At 40.6% G+C, this 22,920-nt stretch overlaps 2 protein-coding genes across 8 annotated transcripts in view; one reads left to right on the top strand and one right to left on the bottom strand.

Moving 5' to 3' along the window:
• Nucleotides 1-354: 354 nt before the first annotated feature.
• si:ch211-223a10.1 (putative ZDHHC-type palmitoyltransferase 6) lies at nt 355-8,656 on the bottom strand. Of its 3 annotated transcripts, none has more exons than XM_044373589.1 (10): nt 8,352-8,656; nt 6,927-7,062; nt 6,715-6,825; nt 6,505-6,637; nt 5,358-5,536; nt 5,105-5,178; nt 4,800-4,962; nt 4,614-4,696; nt 4,228-4,418; nt 355-1,916 (listed from the first exon to the last, which is right to left on the bottom strand). In XM_044373589.1, exons 1-10 carry the CDS (start codon nt 8,470-8,472, stop codon nt 1,428-1,430), a joined length of 1,680 nt encoding a protein of 559 aa, XP_044229524.1. In that variant the 5' UTR covers nt 8,473-8,656; the 3' UTR covers nt 355-1,427. The 3 variants fall into 3 exon arrangements, with proteins under 3 accessions (XP_044229524.1, XP_044229525.1, XP_044229526.1); XM_044373590.1 differs by having other exon boundaries at nt 4,228-4,412; XM_044373591.1 differs by having other exon boundaries at nt 6,927-6,989; nt 8,352-8,438.
• A 731-nt stretch (nt 8,657-9,387) lies between these two features.
• Nucleotides 9,388-22,920, top strand: part of wdfy4 (WDFY family member 4) — a 39,998-nt gene continuing 26,465 nt past the window's right edge. For 2 of the 5 annotated variants that reach the window (XM_044372647.1, XM_044372646.1), the window contains exons 1-21: nt 10,241-10,536; nt 11,864-12,121; nt 13,121-13,232; nt 14,087-14,211; nt 14,497-14,625; nt 14,778-14,967; nt 15,592-15,781; nt 16,130-16,290; nt 17,463-17,695; nt 17,781-17,920; nt 18,094-18,224; nt 18,514-18,615; nt 18,739-18,929; nt 19,917-20,647; nt 20,771-20,864; nt 20,994-21,208; nt 21,326-21,420; nt 21,544-21,763; nt 22,139-22,215; nt 22,303-22,521; nt 22,727-22,905. In XM_044372647.1, the coding sequence (XP_044228582.1) occupies nt 10,516-10,536; nt 11,864-12,121; nt 13,121-13,232; nt 14,087-14,211; nt 14,497-14,625; nt 14,778-14,967; nt 15,592-15,781; nt 16,130-16,290; nt 17,463-17,695; nt 17,781-17,920; nt 18,094-18,224; nt 18,514-18,615; nt 18,739-18,929; nt 19,917-20,647; nt 20,771-20,864; nt 20,994-21,208; nt 21,326-21,420; nt 21,544-21,763; nt 22,139-22,215; nt 22,303-22,521; nt 22,727-22,905 (3,813 nt within the window). In that variant the 5' untranslated portion in view covers nt 10,241-10,515. Of the gene's footprint in view, nt 9,479-10,240; nt 10,537-11,863; nt 12,122-13,120; nt 13,233-14,086; nt 14,212-14,496; nt 14,626-14,777; nt 14,968-15,591; nt 15,782-16,129; nt 16,291-17,462; nt 17,696-17,780; nt 17,921-18,093; nt 18,225-18,513; nt 18,616-18,738; nt 18,930-19,916; nt 20,648-20,770; nt 20,865-20,993; nt 21,209-21,325; nt 21,421-21,543; nt 21,764-22,138; nt 22,216-22,302; nt 22,522-22,726; nt 22,906-22,920 lie in introns of those variants that run through there. The other 3 variants (XM_044372643.1, XM_044372644.1, XM_044372645.1) reach the window with 3 other exon arrangements.

The raw sequence follows: 22,920 nt of genomic DNA, 5'->3' as shown, positions 1-22,920 counted from the left end.
CTGCTGTGATAGGTCCTGCTTTGAAAACTAAATAAAACAGCTGTGCGGTCCTCTCTCTTGCTATCCTCGTCTGCCTCTCGCTCAGGAAGTGTGCTGCCTTGATGGAGAAGTGAAAACTGCTGACTTCTGTGTAAAAATATTATGAGTTTCTCCTTTAGATGTTATTACTGTACATTTCTACTGCTGACAACATAGCAAAATTCATTGCTCTGACTGAAAGTGATTTGCCCATATAAATCAAGGAGAAAGGTCACAAGCTTTGGATCTGAAAAACTCTTAAAGGCCTACTTCTCTTTTGTCTGGCAGCAGGATTAAAAAAGAAAGATGACTTTTTGTTTAGTAATGACAGTTTTTTTTTAATTTTCTTTATTAAATATATTATTTTTCCTACAGCATAAAAAAACATCATGGCACAAATATGAGGTATCATCCTGGAAACCTAAAGAAACTGTGTCACCACAAATAAAAACATTAGTACATGTAAAATATATTAGGATATCGACAAGTGGCAGCCAATGACTGATCCAGGGACAGAGATATACAATAAAAGCACTCAGTTTCACAGGCTTACATGCACTCATCTTATCTACCTATCCATATGTATAATAGGCAGTACAGTAGACACTAAATTATATCACATGACATAGCCGCTCACATAGTCCAGACACACCAGACTCTGAGGGGGTTGTGGGGAACATCATCTATAATCTAGAAATATGGTCCTCAGGGACACATAGGAAATGGGTGTGTGTAATTGGAGGCATGAAGAGTCCCATTAGTGAGAGCAGAGGAAGTGTCATGGCACAAATGACAGGGAGCAAGTCATAGAGGTAACGCCATTATGTTGGGAACAAAGTCTTTCGGCGCACCTGCTATTAACCATTATCGCCAGCTAATCACAGGACTTGCTAATGTTATATCTTCACCAATATGAACTATGCTTTACACCATGTCACACTTTAATTGAAAATAACAATAATGAGGAAGATTTGAGAAAGTATATGCTGCTGATGTAGAATATCAAAACAGGTGTCAGTGTTAGCAGTCATGTTCTCAGAGGCGTTCCCTGCTAAAACACAGTTCTAGAAATATCCAGTATTTTACACAGAACAATGTAAACCAACAAGTTCATTAATAACACTGTTATCTTAGTGTTTTGTGAGGTCACTAAAAACTAGGTGAAAGTCTAAAACTCTTTGCTAGTCACAAAACTGCAGACATATCTACTCTACAGCCTATTGTATATTAAAATATATTAGGATATAACCAAATTTTACATTCAAGTACAACATGTTATATGGCGTTAGAGAATTATTGAATCTAAAGAGGACATTATCACAAATTTGAGTGCACACAGATGTTTCTGTAAACTGTGAATTTCTATAACTCTAAGTGAGCGATATCACAAACAAGACAAACTGACAGTGTTAAATGTCTATGGCAGTTTTGTCCTCTCTTGTGTGTATGCCGCCCACCCGTCTCCGTCCCTCCAGCAGAAACGACAGTACTGTGACCCAACGCTGTCCTAGTGACCTCTGCCGCACAGAGTTTTCACAGTGTCTAAAGTAGGTGGTCGTTCCCATGGCGACGGCATCAAACTGCTCGGTCAGTAGCCACACCTCCCACAGGAGCGTCAGCGCATTCATAATCATCATGACCACGACCCAGAACTCCTCCCCCAACAACGTGAGCCACAACGACAAGCTGTGACTGCTGGCAGGCATTTTGTCGTACAGGTAACTTGTTGCCGTGGCAACAAAAAGAAGGTGGGCTGTCACCATGGAGAGGATGAAGAAGAGGAAGAGACGGTGGTTACCCCGGCCGACACACCGGTTGAGGAAAAGGCAGTGGTGGTCATAGTCCTTGATGCACACCTCACACAGCTTGCAGTGTTTAGTGTTGTCAGGCTGAAACAACTGTGAGGAAAGCAAAGACAGGGAGGGAAGGAGTTATTACTAATCCAACTTTTTGTGTGATCCAGCCCAAGTGCACCCTCAACATCTTTCACACAGTTTTTGATTATCAAAACATAATCTGACCTCTCTGCCACCCTTGACAGAGACCATACAGTCATACTCAAAATTTTCAGGCTATGCTGTTAACTGGAATAAGTCGGCGGCCATGCCAAGTCTCTGCATTCTGTCACCCATATATGGAACAAAAATTTAACTACGTCCAGGAGGGAATGAAATACCTCGGACTTTGATTAAGTAGGAATCTGGAAGGAATGCCATTGTTAAATTTTAATCCATTGTTACATAAGATTAAAATAAATCTAGATGAATGGGAGATATGGGGTAAAAATACTATTCTGAAAATGACAGTAGCTCCTCAGTTTAATTACATATCAATCATGTTACCCATTACAATACCACCTAACATTCTTAATAAATATGAAGGTATGGTTAAGCAGTTCCTATGGGAAGGGAAGAGACAAAGAATCAAAATGATCTAACTATGTGCCCCTAAGAAAATGGAGCATTAGGCCTGCCCAACCTCTAACCAACTGTAGATTTATCCTTTGAACCTGCCAAATGAATGAAACACTGGAAGGTGGGAGAGGACATAGTAAAGTGGGAAGATACTGAGTCAAAACAATGTTCACCATTCAGTCCAACGGATGTATTATCTCAGAAACTAAATACAATGAATCCTATTCTTTTACAGCCTAGAGAGGTCTGGACCACAGTTCATAGATTATATAAACTGTTACCTTATGTACAGAGGTATTCCTCAATATGGCACAATCCTTCATTGTGCATTGGGAAAACAACAGTGTACTGGAAGCAGTGGCATTCCAGTGGCATACGATGTGCTGGAGATCTGTATACGGATAATCACTTTCGGTCTTATAGAAATCTAATGGAGAACTTTGGCCTTAAAGATAAAGAACATTTTTGGAAATATTTACAGATTCAAAGTTGGCATCTATGGTCAACACTATGCTAATAATCCTACTACATATTTTAAGTTGCCATGGGATACCACACAGCTTCATAGTTTTATAAATGTACCAGCAACACTATCCGCGGTGATTGTTCCAATATTAAACTGCTCTAGCAGCAGGATCTGAGAGAAGAAACAGAATTGGGAAGGCTGTTAAAAATTCTTGCAAAGTGTTGGAAATTTACAAAAGAGGCAAAGAGGAAATTTACACAATATAAAATATTACATAGATATTATCATACACCATTAAGATTATAAACTAATGAAGGATAATCTGTACTGGAAGTGCCAAACAGTTATTGGAACATTTCTGCATTGTATATATGCACAAAGGTTAATTCAGGGTTAAAGTTGTAGGAGTTCTAAGTGAACGGTCTGGTTTAATAATCCCTTTTGACTCCCAGTCTGTATCTCTCGGGGGAGAGATATCAAATGTCAAATGTGTCAAAGTGTGTATTCTCAGTCATAACAGTTGGCTTGGTCACAGCTTCCAGGATCATTTTAAGACACTGGCAATCAGTTAAAGCTCCTGACATAAAGGAATGGGCAAGTACAATAGTAGAAACAGCATCATATGAAAGTATGCTCAACAGATTAAAAGGTGATCAAGCAGACGTGGATTCTGTTTGGGCTCTCTTCTGGACTTATATCAGAACCACTGATATGCCCACCTAAAGGCAGTTTTCTTATTTATTTATATTATGTATTGTTCTGTTATTATTATTATTTATTGTTCAGTATATATTTGTTAAGTATTACAATTATGGGGTATTTATTTTTTCTCACTACACCTACATGTATTCACATGTACAGTATGTGTATTACATGATATGTTATACAATGCAGTTGCTGATTGACGGTGCACTCTATGTCTTCCAAAAATGAATAAAAACTTTAAAAAAAAATCAAGTTGCAGAGACAAACTCACTCAATACAGGTACTAATTCACCATGAAATTAAAGTTACATTCCTTTACCCAGGAGCTCGGCAGATTTTAACGAGTTGGTGTCAAGAGCATTTTAAAGGGAGTGCCAGGTGATCAACCTGTATGCACATTTCTAGATCTAGACAGACATCAAGACAGCTAGATATCGTAAAAGATATGTAGACATGGGGATATGGAGAACACTTAGCACCTATCAGTGCCTTCTGAACCATGCCTTGCCTGATACCAGACAGAACTGTCAACTCCTTATACTATGTTTTCGACTCAACTCGGTGGAGTGGGCAGATTCAAAGGTTTGGACCCAGGCAACACCATGCCCAGTGTAGATGTCTTACCTCACAGTATGGGCAGAACCTATGAGGGCTCTGGTTGTTCTCCACCAGGTCAGCGATACAGGAGAACCGAGGATCTGCATCTGCTCTGTCCAGTGTCCCGGGGTCCTGAGTCAGAACCTTACAGAACAAACCAAGGACTAGGGAGAAGTGGACCATTGACACCTGGACCAGGGCACTGGTTGGCCATACACATTCACAAGGTTAAGGAAGAACCTTTTATTTTCATACATAAATTCCTAGATTACATTTCCCCCTTGCTACTGTGTATATTTGGATGGGCAAATTTTGATGCAATAGAAGAAAAGTCAGAGAGTAAGAAAAAAATTTATTTTCCAAAATTTCTGCATGGGCAGAAGACTTAACGTGTGCTATTTTGTCAAGGATATTAGGCATTATTTTTCCATAGAAGCAGAGCAGAGAATGGAACATGCCGGCTATGAGGGTTCCCAAGTAGATCGGGTTGGGTAACCTGGAAGGAAGACAGCTGCTATCTGAACAAAAAGATATAACAAACAGTAAAATGTGTTGACTAACTGTTACATATTTCACATATACCACAATTTTTGTCAAACCTTTGGTATGTGGTCATGCGGTGGTATTGCATGAAGATGCTTCTGGCCAGCCAGGGAAAGAGTAAGCCACAGATTAGCCCACCATAGCCTCCCAACATGGCTGCTATTAGCAGAATGGCAGCTCCGCTCAGAGTTGGAAAAAACAGTGTCCAGTAGTACAAAACTGGTGAGAAAAGACATGATACAAACATTCAAAGATCAACAAATAAATGCACTTAGTGTTAAGTGCCCATTGTTTTCATCATAATCATCATCCATGTTTTCACTGCAAGATGAATGTATTAAATCTACAGAGTAATATTTACCATGAGACTCTCTGGGCTTGTGGTGTATTGGCTCATTAATGTACCGACTCAGTAGTTTGGTCAGCTGCTGATGTCTAGAAAAAAAACACACAGTGTAGCAATGTATTAATCAGCACCAGGATCCCAGGGGAAATAAGTAATCTGAAAAAGCCAACATACTGGATATTCTAATATTACTGAGGACTGATACTATCCAATGCAGTGGCCTGCTAGTCAGTGTTTTTCCATAGATTTCTAGAAACAGCACATTCACCGAAATGTTTTCCCCTGCTTGCTGAGGTCCAGTGGTGTGAGGCCGTTGTGGTTCTTCTCATGGAGCATCCTGCACCCTGCTCTCTGCAGCAGTGTCCAGCACACCTCCACGCCACCTCTCTCCGCTGCGACATGAAGTGCTGTCGCTCCCTGCTGGTCAACAGCATCCACAGCACATCTCTGAAACACAAACAGGGTTGTTATGCACAGCTGCTAAAAGATCAGATCTACACTGTTTCACAAAAGCATCTTAGGACGTTCCCAAGTATATGGGTTGAGATTATCATTGTGCTTTTGGGAAATAAGGGGCTTGGTTACTTATATGTGGATGAATCATTTCTGCTTCTGGTTATGTTTCAGTTAATACCTGATTAGCAATAAACTGTTTATGTGAACCACCCTGATAATATTAAATAAATGTTTCAATTCAGTGGAATACAGCAACATAAACTACAGCCACAAAAATCCCCAAAAAGTCAGTTTTTATTGCAGAGCTGTTAATAAGATGGCATTCAGTGGAGCTAATTGCATAAACTGGCAGCTCAGCGTAAATCAGAACCACAGTTTCATTTCTTTAAAGCTGCACTGAGCAATTTATGGGGAGCAGAAACACATTAAAATCTCAAAGAAAGGCAGCCACTCGTATACATCTGGTTTATCAAGTTGTTATAGCTAAACAATTGCCACTGACAAGCAACAACAGTATCACAATGAAGTGTGTTTCTAAACCACCTGACAAATGTGAGTCCAATACTAACTTGCCTTTTAGCTCTGGTTTGGCCTACATCCATACCATCCAGTTGTTTATTTCAGCTATCTGGTGCTGGATTGTGCACTTGGTCTGTTAGAGCTTGTGAGAGCTTATTGGCTGAGAATGTCTGCCTATAGTTTTATATGAGAGGGTATTGATAATGAGACCTTACCATACTGTAAATGTTCGGGCTTGAGAAGGAAAATAAATGACATAGAAGTGACTTAAAGCAGTCACAGTACATAGTTGTGTGTTAATTCTCAGTGGATGTGGCAACACTAGCTATCCTTAATTATTACATTATTTTCATTTGATTCAATGTACACATAAAACACACTTTTATGGAGCTGTTGACTAGAGCATGAAATTGAGCAAATGAGTGAATACTGTCTCATACTTGGTCTTTAAGCAGGTATCGCACCACCTCTGTGTTGCCAGTGGATGCCGCCAGGTGAAGGGGCGTCACCTGGTACATGTCGGTGTCTGAGAACCGGAACATTCCAGTCTCCCACAAATAGTGCACTGCAACGCTGGAAAAGATAATACACAGTGCACGTGTCAAATATATGGTTCTGACATTGTTGTGACACTGAGGACAAATACGCACATGTTGCCTCCAGTAACAGCATGATGCAGTGATGTTTTTCCTTGCAGGTCTATGAGGCGCAAATCAGCTCCATACTGCATCATTTGGTGGATGATATAGATGTTCCCTTGCCTGAAAAAAGGATAGTGATCACATCATGTCATCGTCACCTTGAGAATAATCTGTGCATATTTGTTTAACATCAGACACTTAAAAAGGTAACTACTTGTCACCTGCAGGCAAAATGAAAGGATGTCTGTCCTGCATCACATGTCAGGTTAGGGTCAGCGCCATTGCTTAAGAACAGGTCAGTCAGGGCGCGGTTACCATGGAGGGCAGCGTAGTGGAGCGGGGTGAAACCACCCCAGCCTGGATCAAGACAAACAAATGCACATCACAGTCGGATTTGAAGATGCTGACCTTCAAAGTGATCTGTAGTCTCTGTTGCTAACAATGGAAGCCTGACACAAATGCATTGTCTGTCAGCCTGTTGATCGCTCTAAGCCCTCTGGAGTCTGGGCTTGGGTTCCCTCTGGCACAATGTGACTTTGTGCTGTGTTGTCACAGGATCTGTCCATCTAGATCTGTGCCAGACCATCTCACAAAGGAGCTGCCGCAGGATTAGGTTTCCCCTTTGCAATGTGACAAAATCACATCAGGAGACACATGATAAAGTTTAAAATGGTACTTTAAAAATAACATGACTTGAAATGTTATTATAGGATGGTTCACAGTGTTTAAAGTCTGTCTTAAAACAACAGTCAGGTGCTCATATAAACACTAAAAGAGGTGTTCCTCGCTGTAATCATTACTCACATTAAAACTGGCTATTAAAAGATTCCCTTCAAATGTGTTTTCAGTGTAAGTGATGGGGGACACAAAAATGCATTTAAAAGTTGATCTGAGGCTTTAGCAGTCTGAGTTAGTCATGTCAAGTGGATATCTGCCACATTTACACTCTGTTTAGCAAAAAAATTCCCTCTTTGTGTTTCCTCAGACAGTGTCTCCTTGTTTAGCTGTGCTGGAAGTATAGTAACAAAGAGGGACTTTAGCACTAAAAAGACTGTAACATTGAAAGATATCTACTTGATTTGACTAATTTGGACAGCTGATGCTGCATATAAGCTTCAGATCAACTTTTAAATACATTTTTGCAGAGGGAGTATTGTGGATTTTGGCCCCCATCACTTACATTGTAAGTGCATTATGAAGGGATCCAGTATGAACAGGAAGAATAATTATGGAAATAAAAACCTATTTCAATGTTCATATGGGCACCTGACTAGTGTTATAAGCCAGACTTGAGAAAAATTTGAACCCGTCCTTTAATGTCTCCACATTATAACTGTTATTATGGTACAATTTCAAATTCAAATGACAAATTGTGTATTACAGAGGAATGACATGGGTAGAAATGGTTTGTTTTTTCAATAAAACAATGTCCATTGGCTGTTTTCTGCTTTATAATGAACAAATAAGAACACCATCACTGACAGATAAAGGCTTAAAACTATGTTTACTTTGGCAACAGTAGTAGGAAGTAGGCTAACTGTGGCCTGTATGTTTCACAAAAATACTTCAAATATTTCCACTGAGAAGAGCATCACTGGCACGATACACATCTGGATTTTACATTCTACTTCACTATTCATTCTTACCTTTATGTTTGAGGACTGATCGATCGTTTTGAATGAAGTGTATACACTGTTCAATATTTCCTCTCTGTATACTGTCAAATATGTCTCCACCACCAGCGGAGCACGCAGGCATCGGATGCATTATGACGGCTGAACGGAATCGGCCTGCTGTTGTTATTTCACACCGACGGAAACCGCGGACGGAAACAGGAGCAGATCCTTGGATGAAACGCTACAACATCATAATGAAAGGTGAGAAGACAGATCATGTTTCGCAGCGAAGTAACGGGAATCTCGCATTGTGCTATCTGATTGAGGCAGAACACGCCCTGGACACGTCATTGGTTACAGCCACCCACGTGACCGGTGATGTCATCAGCATCACCAAAACACGTTGTCCCTATAAATGAGGAAACGCCTGAATGTTTTGTTTGGTTTCATTAAATGTAATGGCAATAAAATCAAAGAATATTATATTATTAACCTTTCCTATTATTTTAGCAAAAGTTAATATCAACAAATCAATTTATTCATTTTAATAATTTTAAACCCTTATTTATTATATTTGAAAATGAAAACAAGCAATACATGAAAACTCCTCCAAAAACAAAGCTATCAAGACAATAAATGTGTGCACCTCCTCTAATGTATTTTTTATGAATGAATAATGACCTTTGTATATGTATACTGTCCCCTAGCATTTGTTTGTTTATCTTGTTAATTTTATTATGATTGATTGATGTCACTGGAATGTTTTCTGTAGTAAATTCTGTATAAAAAAGAATGTTTAAAAAAAGGTAACGCCTGAAAAGTTAATTAGCATTGGCTTCTTACTATATTACATTATATCACTCATTATAATGGACCAAATGAGTAGTTTATCCAAATGTAGACTGAAAGACAAAAAAGGCAAATATATAGGATATTTACAGGCAAAAAGTATTATGCATCGTTATTATTGCCCCTTCGTCACTGTAAGTTCGCCAGATTTAAAGCAATAGCTACATGATACAGTGACAGAGAGGTCTAAGTGTTCAGAGATCGCTTCTCAACTTACTGTCAACTTACAAAAATTGGGAAACAATGAGACGATTTGAGATTAGTTAGAGCTCAGAGCAAATCTGCAGAGCTACGCCTCTTCATAGCAGGTAAAGCACAGGTGTAATTGTTAACACTGATACTAAGTCAGTTATACAAAACATCAGGGCAGGAAAATAACAGGTAGTTTTCTTGATAAAACGTTCCCACTGAGAAAAGTCAATGGCACTGTTTTAAAGCCGTCTGTTTATTTCTGAGACTGTTTTTCTCTTAGAATTTGGCCACCATTAGCACATTTCTGTATCATTAAAACACACAAGATGGCACTGTTTAGCTATGTTTGCACTGCGTCACCAATACAATAACATACAGTATATAAATTAGTCTCACTACATACACTCACTGTTGCAACACAAGCACTCAAACCACATTAACCCACGTTGTTACTGAATGCTCGAAATTAAAAATCAAAACAGAGAAGTGGAACCAAATATTATTCCCAATTTTATAGGTCTTTTATGACAAGATCCAACACTGAACATCAACTCAGTGTGTTAGGATGTTTTTCTTGTACTGTTAACATCATTAAACCCTTTAAACACAATACTTAAACAGACCTGTCTTTCCAATTATTACCAGCATACAAGCACACAACATGAAGTTTGTTAGTAATTGTTTAACCTATAAGAAAAGCCTTTGAATCAAATAATTAAGCTTGTAATTAGAAGCTGTGTTTGCTGCCTTCTTTGGTGAATCATGGGATACTGTCACTATGATTCAGATCATGCCAGCTTTACACAACACAGCTATAAAAAGCAAAGGGACTCTTCACAGAGCGGCGGAGGGAGGGCCTCATCCAACCAGCTAAACAGCAGTTTTTCACTTCTGCTTCTGTAAAGAAGTAGGAAGGCACATGACCCAGGAAAGCTAATGCGAGTTGCTCTGCTTGCTCAAAGTTCAGTGTGCTTGGTGCAGATTAGTAAGGGGCGGGTAGTTTTACAGAAAGGGTCTGCACAGTAGGTGCTTGTCATGTCATAGCAGGTCTCTGCTTGTCTTTCCTCCTGACATGGACAGAGATAGACCATTCACTCCGTTGGAATAACACAGCACAGCGGACAGCGTCCTCTTAGAGCCTGGAAACTCCCAGATGGCTCTCACACAAGTACAGGTAATAACATTAGGACTAAGCTGTTTGTTACATGCATGATATTCCTTTTGAAAAGCATATTGTACTTCAGATCACGTATGCATTTTTTTGATGTGACATACAACGTGTCACTTTTTCATTTCATAAGGAAGAAGTGAATTTGGATGCTTGTGCTTTCATTGTCAGAATCAGAATCATCTTTATTGGTCAAGTATGTTTACGCATACAAGGAATTTTACTCCGGTTTAGTGGCCCTCAATATACTTACACAGCACAACAATCTTGACACACAAAGAATGTCTATATTGTTAGTCTCTCTCATACACTCAGAAACAGAAGGTTCTCACATGAGGAAACATCAAAGTATTAATGAATTTCTATGGAATGTGAGCCGCCTCTCCCTTTACTTACCATCATAAGTGATTCTACTGGCTCTGGCTTATCAGTTTAGCAGTCTGTCTCTACCAATTTTCCTCATTGTTCATCACGAGTGCGTGTCTATAAACAGAAAGTGCCCAAAATAATACCCCGGTAATGAGGAACCAATGCTCTAGTCAAACCTCAGTCATACAGTAATATGTCTGCTTGGAAGTCAGAACTTTCCTACACTTGTGTAGTGTGATAGAGAAGTGTAACACTTATATCAATTATACTAACAGCCTCATGTGCTTGGGACTTCAAACTGTAGAGGAATTATTTCACTTTATCAATAGCTTTGAGAATATTAGGAGCAATACTGAAAGGGGCAGAACATCCAAGGGGTTTTATCAGTGTCACATGTCTTTAATTTTTGTAAGGACAAAAGGTCCTGATTTGCCATCTTTTGAATGTGTGGACCATATAAAGGGCCATATTGTCAATGTTTTGAGATCAGATATTCACAACTTGCACAATCACTGTTTAGTGACTAAATACGGTGAGAATATCACCACATGGTATAAAACAATTTGGTAAATCTAGCCCAGGGGGTGGCGGATTTGAAGTTTGAAAACATGGGGTCTGAATTTTCAAAGATGACATTTGCTGGCGTGATATGCTCCTAATTATTCATAATTGGGCATCAATTACACCATGCTGATCCCACAGAGGTTGATAACTAGTTTGATAAACTAGTAAACCAGTAAACCAGTCATGTCTGACAGTGGTCTGTTCTTCTGGCTGGTGATTTCTCAATGCAGACAATGTGCACAGTGGGTAGGCTTGGTTTGGTACAAATTTATCCGAGGAATTGATTCAGGCCAAGAAAATATGATGAAGGATATTGTAGAGATTATGTAAGCTCAGGATATCTAAAAAAAGACAGTACAGGCTGTGGATTTGTCACTTGTTTCTCTTTTTTTCCGTCCAGGACCAGACTGCTAAAGGGGAGAGGATCAATAAAGAAACCGGGGAGCTGAGTGCTTCAGGGGAGTTGTCTGTCTCTGTGGAGTTCAAGGCGAAGAAAGTGGAGGGCTCTTGTAAAGACCCTCAGCCCCCACAAGTGCTCAGAGAACAACTAAAGGAGCTGGGAATTCACACATACTCAAACCCTGACCACAGAACAGACCATGTTCCTTTAGAGCAGAGAGAAGAGCATCTAGTCAAAGTCCTGCCTCTCTACATACAGGTATGAACCACTGGGACTTCATCATTTTTAGAGTTATATTTTGCAGTACAAGTGAGTTAAACAAATCAAACAAATAAATAAAATCAAGCAGAGAATCATTAATGGATCGTGGCAGGAGAATTTCAAGTAAAGCCAGAGTTCAAACCTTAAAAAGGTTCAAAGGATGCCTGAGGATACTGTGGCCTCCAAAACTGTATGAATGGACAATGGAAACAACATGAGGCGGCAGTCAGATGTTTTGCCCTCAGCTGATCCCATCACTGTCCCTTAATCGAATGTTTATGTGGTCTTCCAGTAAATCCAAACAGTTTACTGAACTGTAACATGAAATACAAAAGCGCTACAGATCCACAACCTCAGGCCCCGCTTTGATTAATTGGAAAAGGAGGAATTTCTTCTTCACCGTGCCTGAATTGCGTCACAGTTGTGAAGAAACCTCACATATTTTTTTTTACCCGTGCACACACTCAGTGTAAACTCCGTCACTGATCTGTCTGTGTGTGTGTGTGCATAACACCATTGATCAGGCTTATAGCTACAGACGTAATCACTCTTTGGTTTGTGCGCGGCTGTGTGTGTGTGTGTGTGTGTGTGTGTGTGTGTATGTGTGTGTGTGTGTGTGTATGTGTAAGCCTCATGACCAGAGATTTGACCAGAACGTAGGGCCTCACTTAACAACAGCAAACTCAGTGAAATGCGATATCCTCTTATGGAACTGAAAAGAGCATATAGCATGAACTGGCTTCTATTATTTATAGTGTAGTGCATTAGCCAAAGCCAGTTGAGATCCAGCTATAATACATTTTTTCGCTGCCTCTCCTAATGCACCAAATGTAGTAGACCTGAAACTTTCAGAGCATTTTGACAGATGAGAACATACAGTAGGTGGTAAAGTACAACCCAGTGAGCACAAAATGTCATTTTATGCTATTAATTGTGTGTGATGAGAATGATAACTTTCTGTATTTGTGTGACGGACTCTCTCCTCTCTGATGGCAGGTCTGTGAGGATGGTGGCAAACTGGACGAGTTGGACGTAAAGGGGCTTGCGGCTCTCACGGCTGACACTGTCATCCATAACATCCACAACAGACTGGCAGAAAGGCCTGCAGGTACTAACAACCCATCATATCAGCAAATACAGTCCAGCTCAGTTATCTTGAGGTATCAGGGTTTTCTGTCTCTTCTATCCACTTCTGCTTTTTCTGTGTGCAGCGGTCTTTTCCAGTAGGCCAGTATATTTTTCATATTGTAAATGTCACTCATGTTACTGAAAGTGAAAAGCCAAAGCACATGCAGTGTGTTCGCAAAATCAGACAAAAATGCGTAGTTCCTTTTTCGAAGTTTAGATGCTTTCTCTGCTTTATCTGTCAGTTTTCTGTCTCTATATCTCCCCCATCTTCCTCCCCATCACTCTGTCTGTGGTTGTTTTGTGGCCATTAGATTTTCTGAGGGGAGAAACATTTCTGTTTTTAAGGAAGTGAAAACTCTCATTTTTTTTTGTTGCAGCTCTGATATGAGTTTTAGTTTTTATAAGGCACTTGCAAGAAGCTATTATTATCTGTCAGTCGATAACCCAAAAAAGAGTCATGTTTCTGTCTCAACTTGTATTTTTATAGGTGCACGCCACTGTGTATTAAAATACTTAACCAGGAACTCTTGTGTAGCACTAAAAACTTAAACCTGCTAAAGCAGAAACACAATGCAAATGTTGTCCCCGGAGATAGAAACGAAACATTTATGAGAAAACTTCTGATATGCATTTTGTTTTCCAACTAAAAACCTGTATAGTGAAACTTAGATTTTGATTATAATGATTTGTGTGACAAGAGACTGTGAAGAGAACAAGCTGCAGTATGTACTGTAGCAGTCTTTTTTTTATTTGTTTGACTCAGTTTAAAGTCATGATCTTTAGTCCTCTGGGGTCACGGTTCAGCACACGTTGAAGAATCTTTTGTGTTTTCAGAGGGGGCTCGTGATGAGGTGGTGCGGTTCTTTCAGAGGCAGGATGAAGAGACAAACTGTGAGGCGGGAGACAGTCCAGGATGGCTGCTGTTAAAGTCTCTGTTGCTGCTGACAACTGACAGCTCAGTGAGTGACGGTTAACAGTTAGTTTAAAAGTTGTTTCTCCATACCCTTATGTTGTCAGTCTGTTTTTTTGCATCGTATGGGAGTCACATTCATTTAAGTGGAAATTAAACTGATTATGTCAAGTCACTGACCCACATTAGAAGCTAGACAACTTTATATTATATTCATCATATTAACAATTGCCACATATATCTTCACAAAACTAGAACAATATAGGTTTTTGGTGTCTTTTTTTCCAAGATAATCCATTAAAATTTGATTAACATTTTTTTGTTTTGTTTAAAGGATATATTGTCCTGTATAAACCCAGGACTCCCGGCTGCTCTAGTGAAATGTTTGTACCTGCTGGTGTGCATTCCAGCTAAAAAGGAGAACATGACCATAGAAGAGACATTTCAGGAGCCGCTAACGCAGGTGAATAATAACCGACTTCTCCCTTTGAGGAAATAGCCTTTGTTTCATTTCTGTGATGTAATTGTATTTTTCCTTCTGATTGTTCGAGCTCTACATTATTTCCCTTTAGTCTCTTCTGCATCTCACCCATCTTTCCCTCTGCCCTTTTTTAGGTTCTCCTCCAGCTTTGTAGGCAGCCAGTCAATGTAGAGAGGCTGGTAGAGACTCAGGAACTGCAGTGCTTGATCATTGGACTCACATCACTATGGGACCAGACCAGCGCCCCCTGGAGGCATCAGGCCTCCCGTGTCCTCAAGGCAGTTTCTGCTGCAGCGACAAGCAACACTGTCCCGAGCTTGCTTGGTGAGGTCCCTCAAAACTATTGTGATAAATAACATTTCTGTTAGTTGCCTCCAGTTATATTAGACCCAATTCTATCAATTCCACCAGAGAGACTGAACACACATGGAAAAGTATTAAAAGCATCATAAATCAGGCTTCACAGAGAGTGAATAATTTGATTTTATTAGGGAAAGTTATTTGTGCAGACAGATATTTTTATTCCAGTAATGAGTTGATTATACAGACACACATGACCTCTTAACAGAGAAACATACTGCAAGTATGTTTCACATGATGCCTCAATCAGCGCAGATAATTAACTCAAATGTTCTGTTACACACATATGTTTATTTAGACTTGCCTTGGACATCAAGAAATTACCAGTATTCCATCATGTTAATTTGCTCATATGACTGTATAGATCTCATAAAAATTGATCATAAATTTTGTTAAGGCTGGGAGAAATTAGCTAGCAGTTAATGATTACATTATGCTACATATCTCTAAAAGATGGTTTGATAAAGGGTAGCATGCTCAAAACGTCACTCTGTTGTTTGTGGTGATAATTATTATTATTTCTTGCGTTGGTGTCATTTGATGTTCAGACTATTGTTGTGATGCACTGCATATATCTTCCTCTTTTAGGCAAGAACTGTGTTCGTATCTGCATCCAGAACCTGTTGCACATCAGTGCCGATGTCTCTGGACCGCTACTGGCTGAGGTGGCTGTGGCTGTTTTTAGCTTCATTAGAGACACATATCCCCTCAGTCCGACCCTCTTCCTCGAGTTTGACACCAACAATGGCTACAAGGCCCTTGAGAACATTCTCAAACGGTGAGTTAAAAGGACATGAACAGAGAAATAATGGAACGACTATGAGATTGTAGAATTAGAAGTGAATGAGACTCAGTCAAAAAAAGAGAGAGCAAACTTATTTAAGGAAATTAAAAGGCATCAAAAGAATTAGATTTTTGTCTCTTTGGTCTCTTTCTAAGCCAAAAGGAAATAGGCATTCTAAGAAATGGAGGGGAATTTCCTCGTGTAAAAATAACATCAAACACAAAGGACGTAATGATTCATATTTATGTGGTTTATCCACTCAGTACAAAGAGTTCTTTACTTCTCTCTGCTGTTCTTTCAACTTTACTTTTTTTTTGTCTCTGATCATTATACCGTAATAAGCTGTGAGGAAGGTGTGTCTGTGGAACAGTTCCAGCCAGTGGAGGAGCTGCTGGCTCTCATTGCGTCGTTCACCCTGCTTGGAAAAACGGAGCTGAAAGTGGCTCTTTGTGTCAGCAACCCCCAACCTCCAGGCTTTAAGTTTGATCCGCCGCTGACCAAAGGTAGGTCACCTTAACTCCTGTGTCATTGTTCTCTGGTCACACTGTCTGAATTTTGTCTTATAGCTGATTGGTCCATGAGGATAGACACTAAACGACCTCCTCCAAGTGCTCACTCCACACCATCCTGTTATTATCACTTGCATCAGCAAAGATTGGCTTAGAGGGAATGGAGCCCCCGAATGACCACACAATTCATCCCTCCTTTGCACTTTTGCCCTCATATAACCCACCCAAGCTGCACCACCCCCTTTCACAGAGTTCCCACACACCCCCACCTCTACCCCACTGCGGTGCACACCGCCCCTCAGTTTAACAGGAAGCTGAGGTGATTATGTCTGGGATGATGAAGTGGAGGCTTCTCCTCTAACTCTGTTAGGGTGCCCCACATCCATTCACCACTGGCCTACAGCAACCAGCCATCTATCATAGATGCACACACACCTCCATCCAACACTCATAAATAGAGTGTCCATAATAAACACACACATACCCATCCAAACATACACACTGACACACACACTCAGCAGCCATCTATCACATCAAGGAGTAGATCTCTTTCCAGCAGAGGGACCAGGGACTGTTTTGTGCTGATCTTATTTGGTTCTGATGCAATTTTGATTAAGCTTGCAAATGAATCCTATTACTAACCAGGTATATATTTATTTACAACAAACACAAGTGTGTTTTGGCTTCCAAATCTAAGACCTTCTCTAAATATTTTGACAATGCAGCAAACAAACTCATATCAAAGCAGATTATGCTACATTTCTTTCACCTTCATACATGTTATGTTGTTTGTTTTCAATCTATCTATGTATCTGTAACTCAATTGGCTTATGGAATTCAGCATGCGCTCAGTGTTAAAGGTTGTTTGTAATTTATTGGTTTTCATTTCTCTATGAAACTGACTGTCACACCTTGCTAGAGCAAAATCTGATAAATTGAACTTTTAAAATTCAAAACATCTTTTGGCTAAATTGACCTCAGGCTGATCTTGGTTCGCAGTACTGTATGTCATAGACTACCACAAGAATACATTCTCTCCTAATTCAAAAAGCTAACATGCAAACTATTCAATATAACCAGTTGTAAAGCATTAAAACATGTTTTGACAAGTTAAGTGTACTGACACTTTTTCAATTCTTCATCTCTTAATCTACCTTTGTCTCCAGGTTTGGCAGTAAAGAACCTGCCTGCTTACTATCTGCTGCAGACCTCCTTGTTGCATTCCCAGGATTCTCTGCTGTGCTGCCAGGTCCTTCGAACCCTACAGACGATATGGGAGAGGGACCCAGCCAATTTCTTCCTCTTGGAGTGGACTGTCCAGTCGATGGCACAGCTGGCTGTCTGTGTGTGGCGTAAACCAGCACCTGTCCATAAACTGTTCTTTTCAATGCTGGAGATGGTACGGCTTCTGATGTCATGTCCCAGTGCATACTTTTTTTTTTGCTATAATTTTTATGTCTGATTAAATGCTGGGTTTCCTACAGGTAATATTCAAGCTGAACTACATTCCCCATGAGACCTTGCGGGGTGTGCTTAGTGTGCTGAAGCAAAGCTGGGCTGGGACACTGTCTGGAGGGGTGGTGGGCATAGAGTTTGCAGTGGTGACTCTCAAAAGTTTTCACAGGTGAGCAGAAGTAGTTGTTACTATAATACTCAGAATTGTTCAGAAGACGGTAACACAGTGTTTCTTGTATAGATACAGTATATTTCTTTTTTTTGATGGAAAAGAGCTGCTTTGTTTCTAGCTATTGTTTCTTTGTTCTAGACTGAATAAGATGTTTCTCCTCTGTTCTGTAGGATGACAGTGCACAGTGGTATGCTAGCGGAGGTGCTGAGTGACTTGGGTCTGCTGGAGCTGCTGCTTGGGGAACTTCGTAGAAGAGCTAAGATCCTCAGGAAGGCTGGAGTTGTCTCTGCCCCTCAATTAAGTATGAACCCAGGTGTTATGTGGTTCCACCTCTGATGTAATCATGATTGCAAAACAGCCGAGAGTATGCATAGAGTGATTGTTTGAAATAACACAAGCATTTCAATGAACTTGGAATTGAGCAACACACCCAGTCATGATTTAGTACTTCTTCATTTAAAATGAGTCATTTTGAAATAAATATGATGTGGACTTTTGACCTTGGCCTGCAAGTGTAGCTCAACAGCCAAATTTCACATGTGAAACTTCTTCTTATCTTATATATTTACTGAAGTTCTTGTGCTCTTTAGATCCACAGCAACTGCCATGTGTGGAGGACAGTGAGAGACTGCTCACCACCTGCATGCTTCAAGTTGTGTCAACCCTTACTCTGCGTTCGATCAAAAACACAGGTATACACACTCACTTCTCCACATGTCCTTCAGTTTTTTATTGAATTCCTTTCACCCTCTGCGACCATTTGTTTGTTTCTTTTATTTCTGTTAAAGCTATAAACTGTTACATGTGTGCTCCAGTTTCAGTGCGAGACCTTGGTATGGTTCCCTACATAAAGATCTTCTTGGATGAAGATCAATACCGAGGTCCCACTCTGAGCATCTTGGAGCAGCTAGCTGAGATTAACGCTGAGGAGTTCATGAGTACAGCCATAGGAGCCCTCTGCTCCTCTACACAACAGGAACTTGGGTTAAAGCGGGACCTTCTGCAGGTACTCACATGTTACATACACCCACACACATTCAGTCCCAGACAACAGCACACACACATCCGGAAACACTCAGATAGGCCATGATCTCAGCTGAACAGTGTATGTAGTCTCCACTCTACATCAAATCATAACAAATTGTAATGCACTTAAAACATAATAAGCTAGTGAATTTATTTTCTTAGCACGTGGGACCCTGATTACATTATCGACAAATGCAGATTGATTTGCTAAAACAGGTTTAGCTGTTAACTCTGGACCGATTTGATTAGGCCAGCAGCATTGTGCTGTGGCACTCTGAAGATTACCACCTCTATCAGATCAGTGAATGGGACAGAGATCTGATTAAGCCTAACTAAGTTACACACCTACTGTATGTGTCCGTTTTTATAGATGGCAGCGAGAAGAGCACTTACTTGCAGATATTGTGTGTATTCAACGTGTGTGAGCCTGCGTGTGTGTGCGTTGGTGCTTGTTTGTGCACGCATGCAGAAGCCTGTGTGTGTGTGTGTGTGTGTGTGTGTGTGTGTGTGTGCTTTGCACTAACATGGTTAAAGCAGGTGGCAATCAGATTGGGTACGACCTGGGTTGGCAAGTGTTGAGAGCCATTGTGATTACTCCAGTTTCAGTTAATCACATTTCCCTCTGCGTTCTGCCTCACACATTACCTATCTGATGGATTAGCTCTTTAAATTGAATAAAGCTAATGTGATTTTGTTCACCTCCAAAAACTGGTTACCCGAAATAATTTATGATATATCTATATGTTTCATCTATTTTTCATTACATTGTTTTAATTGACTAGAGAGATAATTTTAAAAGCTGAGAGTTTGAGGAAAGCTTTGCGTCTATCAGAATATATTCTCTGAGGTTAATTGTTATGTATAAAAGACAGAGTTAGGCTTTACTGTGTCTTGATGATTTCACATGTTCACAGCCCTCCTCTTTTCAAATGACACATATGTCTGATTGCTCTCCTTTGTGTGTCAGTCTGTGCTGAAGGTGCTGGAGAGTCCTAATAGCTGGGATGCTTTCAGACGAGCAGGGGGCTTCACTGGACTGATATCTCTGGTGATCGACATGGAAGGAGCGCTGTCTGACCCTCCCCAGGGAGAAGTATGGAGGTCCCTTGGACATCAACAACTGCTGGACCTCCTCCTTCTCACTCTCCACATCCTGGCCTTAGCTGTGCATCTTCACACAGTAAATGCACACCATTTTCAGACTGGCGGCTTTTATGAAAGGCTGGCGGAGGCTCTGCTGCAGCTGGGCTGCTTCCACACTGACGGCCCACAGAATGGGAGGTGGGATGGAGAGGAGGGATGCTTTCCCAAGACTGCAGAGGACAGCCAGTCTCCAGGAAAAAGCTTTCATCAGTTTGTTGAGTTAGCAGAGGCCCCTGTAGATCCCTCCACTACCTCCACCAAACTGCAGTCTAATCTGCCTGTTACTCTTCGGACATGTATAAGGCTGCTTTCCTATCTTGACCAGTTTGCCACAGGGACCTACTCTCCTCAGGAGTTAAACTTTGGACTAGAAGCTGAGGAGGGGTGTGACGGAGATAAAGAGAAACTAAATGGATCAGCAGCACATGAAGGGGTGTTTTCAGGATCCCCTCCTGTCCACTTGGCATCAAGCCCGCAATCCGTGGAGGATACACAGGGAAGATCTCGAAACCCAGCACCAAGCATTTCCACAGTCTGCTCAGAGTCTCAGCACAGGTGGATAGCTCTGTCATATTCCAATGAGATGAATTCATATACAAGTCTAAATTGTAGTTATGAGTTGGGTCTATATGCAATCTCATAAGTATCAACATGTGTTTTTCTTTGCTTGGTTTACAGTAGGTTTACCTGCGAACATGTTATTCTTCATCCAGGAGCAATTCGAGTCATCATGACTCTCCTTCCATCAGTGTTTACTCCCGAGGATCCACAGGTACATTTTTAAGAACATGTTTCATTCCTTAATGTTGCATATGATTTCATACAAGATAAGCCCCCGGTATGAGACAAATTTCTACGTACTCTGCTTAGTTCCAACTCAGCTCCTCTCCTTCTTTTTCAGCTCTCTATGGAGGTCCAGTTCTCGCTGGCATACCACATTCAGGCCGTGGTCAAATCTGAGCAAAACCGGCAGATTATGTGTGAGGGGGGGCTGGTCTCCACTCTCCTGACTCACTGTCAGAGCATGTTGCTGTCTCCAAAGCACCCGTTACATCTACCTGTTACACGTATCCTGGAGAAGCTCTCCTCTCAGGCAATTACACATTCAGACTTCAGGTCAGATATGCTCAGTCTCTGAGGTTCAGATGGATTTTGTGCTTTTTAAGTTTAGTCTCCATATTTGTACACGCAAGATACTGTGTCTGATATGTGTTTGCTACTTTTCCTCCTCAGAAAGTTCCTGTGTTTAGGAGACCCTCTTATGTGTTTGGCAGACAAAGCATCCATGTCATCACAAGTAGAGTGTGCCCCAGTAGTCAAAGCAAATGGTAAATATTTGAATTGTGAAAACTATCTTGTTCTTTTATTACTACTTTTGAATGTTAGATATAATACAAACACAGACATGAAGTCAGCCACACACCAGATTTTGTTTCTGTTGTTTCCACCAGGTCACAGTACAGAGGCAGACACCTCATCAGGGTCTTCAGTAAAGACACTGAAGCGGACCTTCAGCCTTTTAAAGTCTAGTGAACCCTCTGTTGGTTCAACAATCCCCATCCACCAGATCATCAGTCTGGTGTCCATGACATCACCGCGCACTTTCAGACCACACAAAGTCTCTTCCTCACCTGCCTTCGTAGAGTTTGACATGAGTGAGAGTGGATATGGGTAAGTCATTGTTTTACCGGTTTTCATGGCAGTCATGCAGTATCAAATAGATTTGACTAGAAGACTATTCAGTGATTCCTTAGGTTGTTAGAGCTAAGTTGTGCTAAAGTTGAGCTAAAGAAACAAGCTAAATAAACAAATTGAGTGCAAGTAATAGAGAAAAGGCAGGTTATTAAGAATATATTAAGTCATGAAGATCAAAATTCCATATAGGATGTATCACAAAATGTGCATGCACAAGAAGTATGTTGAAAAGAAATTGCTGGATTGGGATTTAGCTTGTGAGTAAATCACTATGATGTTAAGAAAAATGTCATTCAGCAGTCAACATCATTTATTCACTTATTGTTTGGCATGTGGCAATATTCTTTGCAGATGCCTTTTCCTGCCTTCTCTGGCCACAGTGAAAGGCGTAACAGCTGATTCAATCTCAACAGGTGGAATAGGAGGAGGTGAGAGATTAGTCTACATGTTGAATACTTGCATATTTGTAAATAATTCAAAATAAATGGTCTAATCATCTCCCTTTCATTTTTTAGACTGCCGAGGTTTTCCTCCTACAGCTGGTCTCACTTTTTCCTGCTGGTTCCAGATCAACAGGTTTAGTTCAGCCTGTGATTCCCACCCAATCCGATTACTGTCAGTGATTCGCCACATGTCCCGAACTGAGCAACAGTACATCTGTCTGTCTCTCTCCTTCTCTGCCTATGATGGCTGTCTGGTCATCTCCACAGAGGAGGAAGCATTTACATACCTGGGTAAGTGTGATAAGATTTAATCAAGGTTTGCCCTCAGTGAACTTTACATAACATATTGATTAACAAGGAATGAAAGGAATCTCTTTAGCTTTCTAGCATTCTATCTAGCTTTCACAACTGTCAGCTATTTCTTATCAGTTGCGTTTAAAATGGGCCATGTTATGTCATCAGTTTTTACTAGTCTTTCTTCTCATTTGTTTAACAGATATGATGGAGCCAGAGGCATCCACCCCTACTTCTTTGCCCACCTCACTGAGGTTCCGTTGCTCCAGCATGCTGGTCCCCGGTCAGTGGCACCATCTGACTGTGGTTATGGCCAAAGATGTAAAGAAGAGCTGTCTGACCTCAGCCTACTTCAATGGAAAGGCAGTGGGGACAGGAAAGGTATGACAAGAGGAG

The sequence above is a fragment of the Thunnus albacares genome, chromosome 14, assembly GCF_914725855.1.
Source record: "Thunnus albacares chromosome 14, fThuAlb1.1, whole genome shotgun sequence".
In the NCBI taxonomy this organism is placed as follows: domain Eukaryota; kingdom Metazoa; phylum Chordata; class Actinopteri; order Scombriformes; family Scombridae; genus Thunnus; species Thunnus albacares.
Note: the sequence above shows the minus strand (reverse complement) of the source record. Positions and strands in the feature narration are given on the sequence as shown.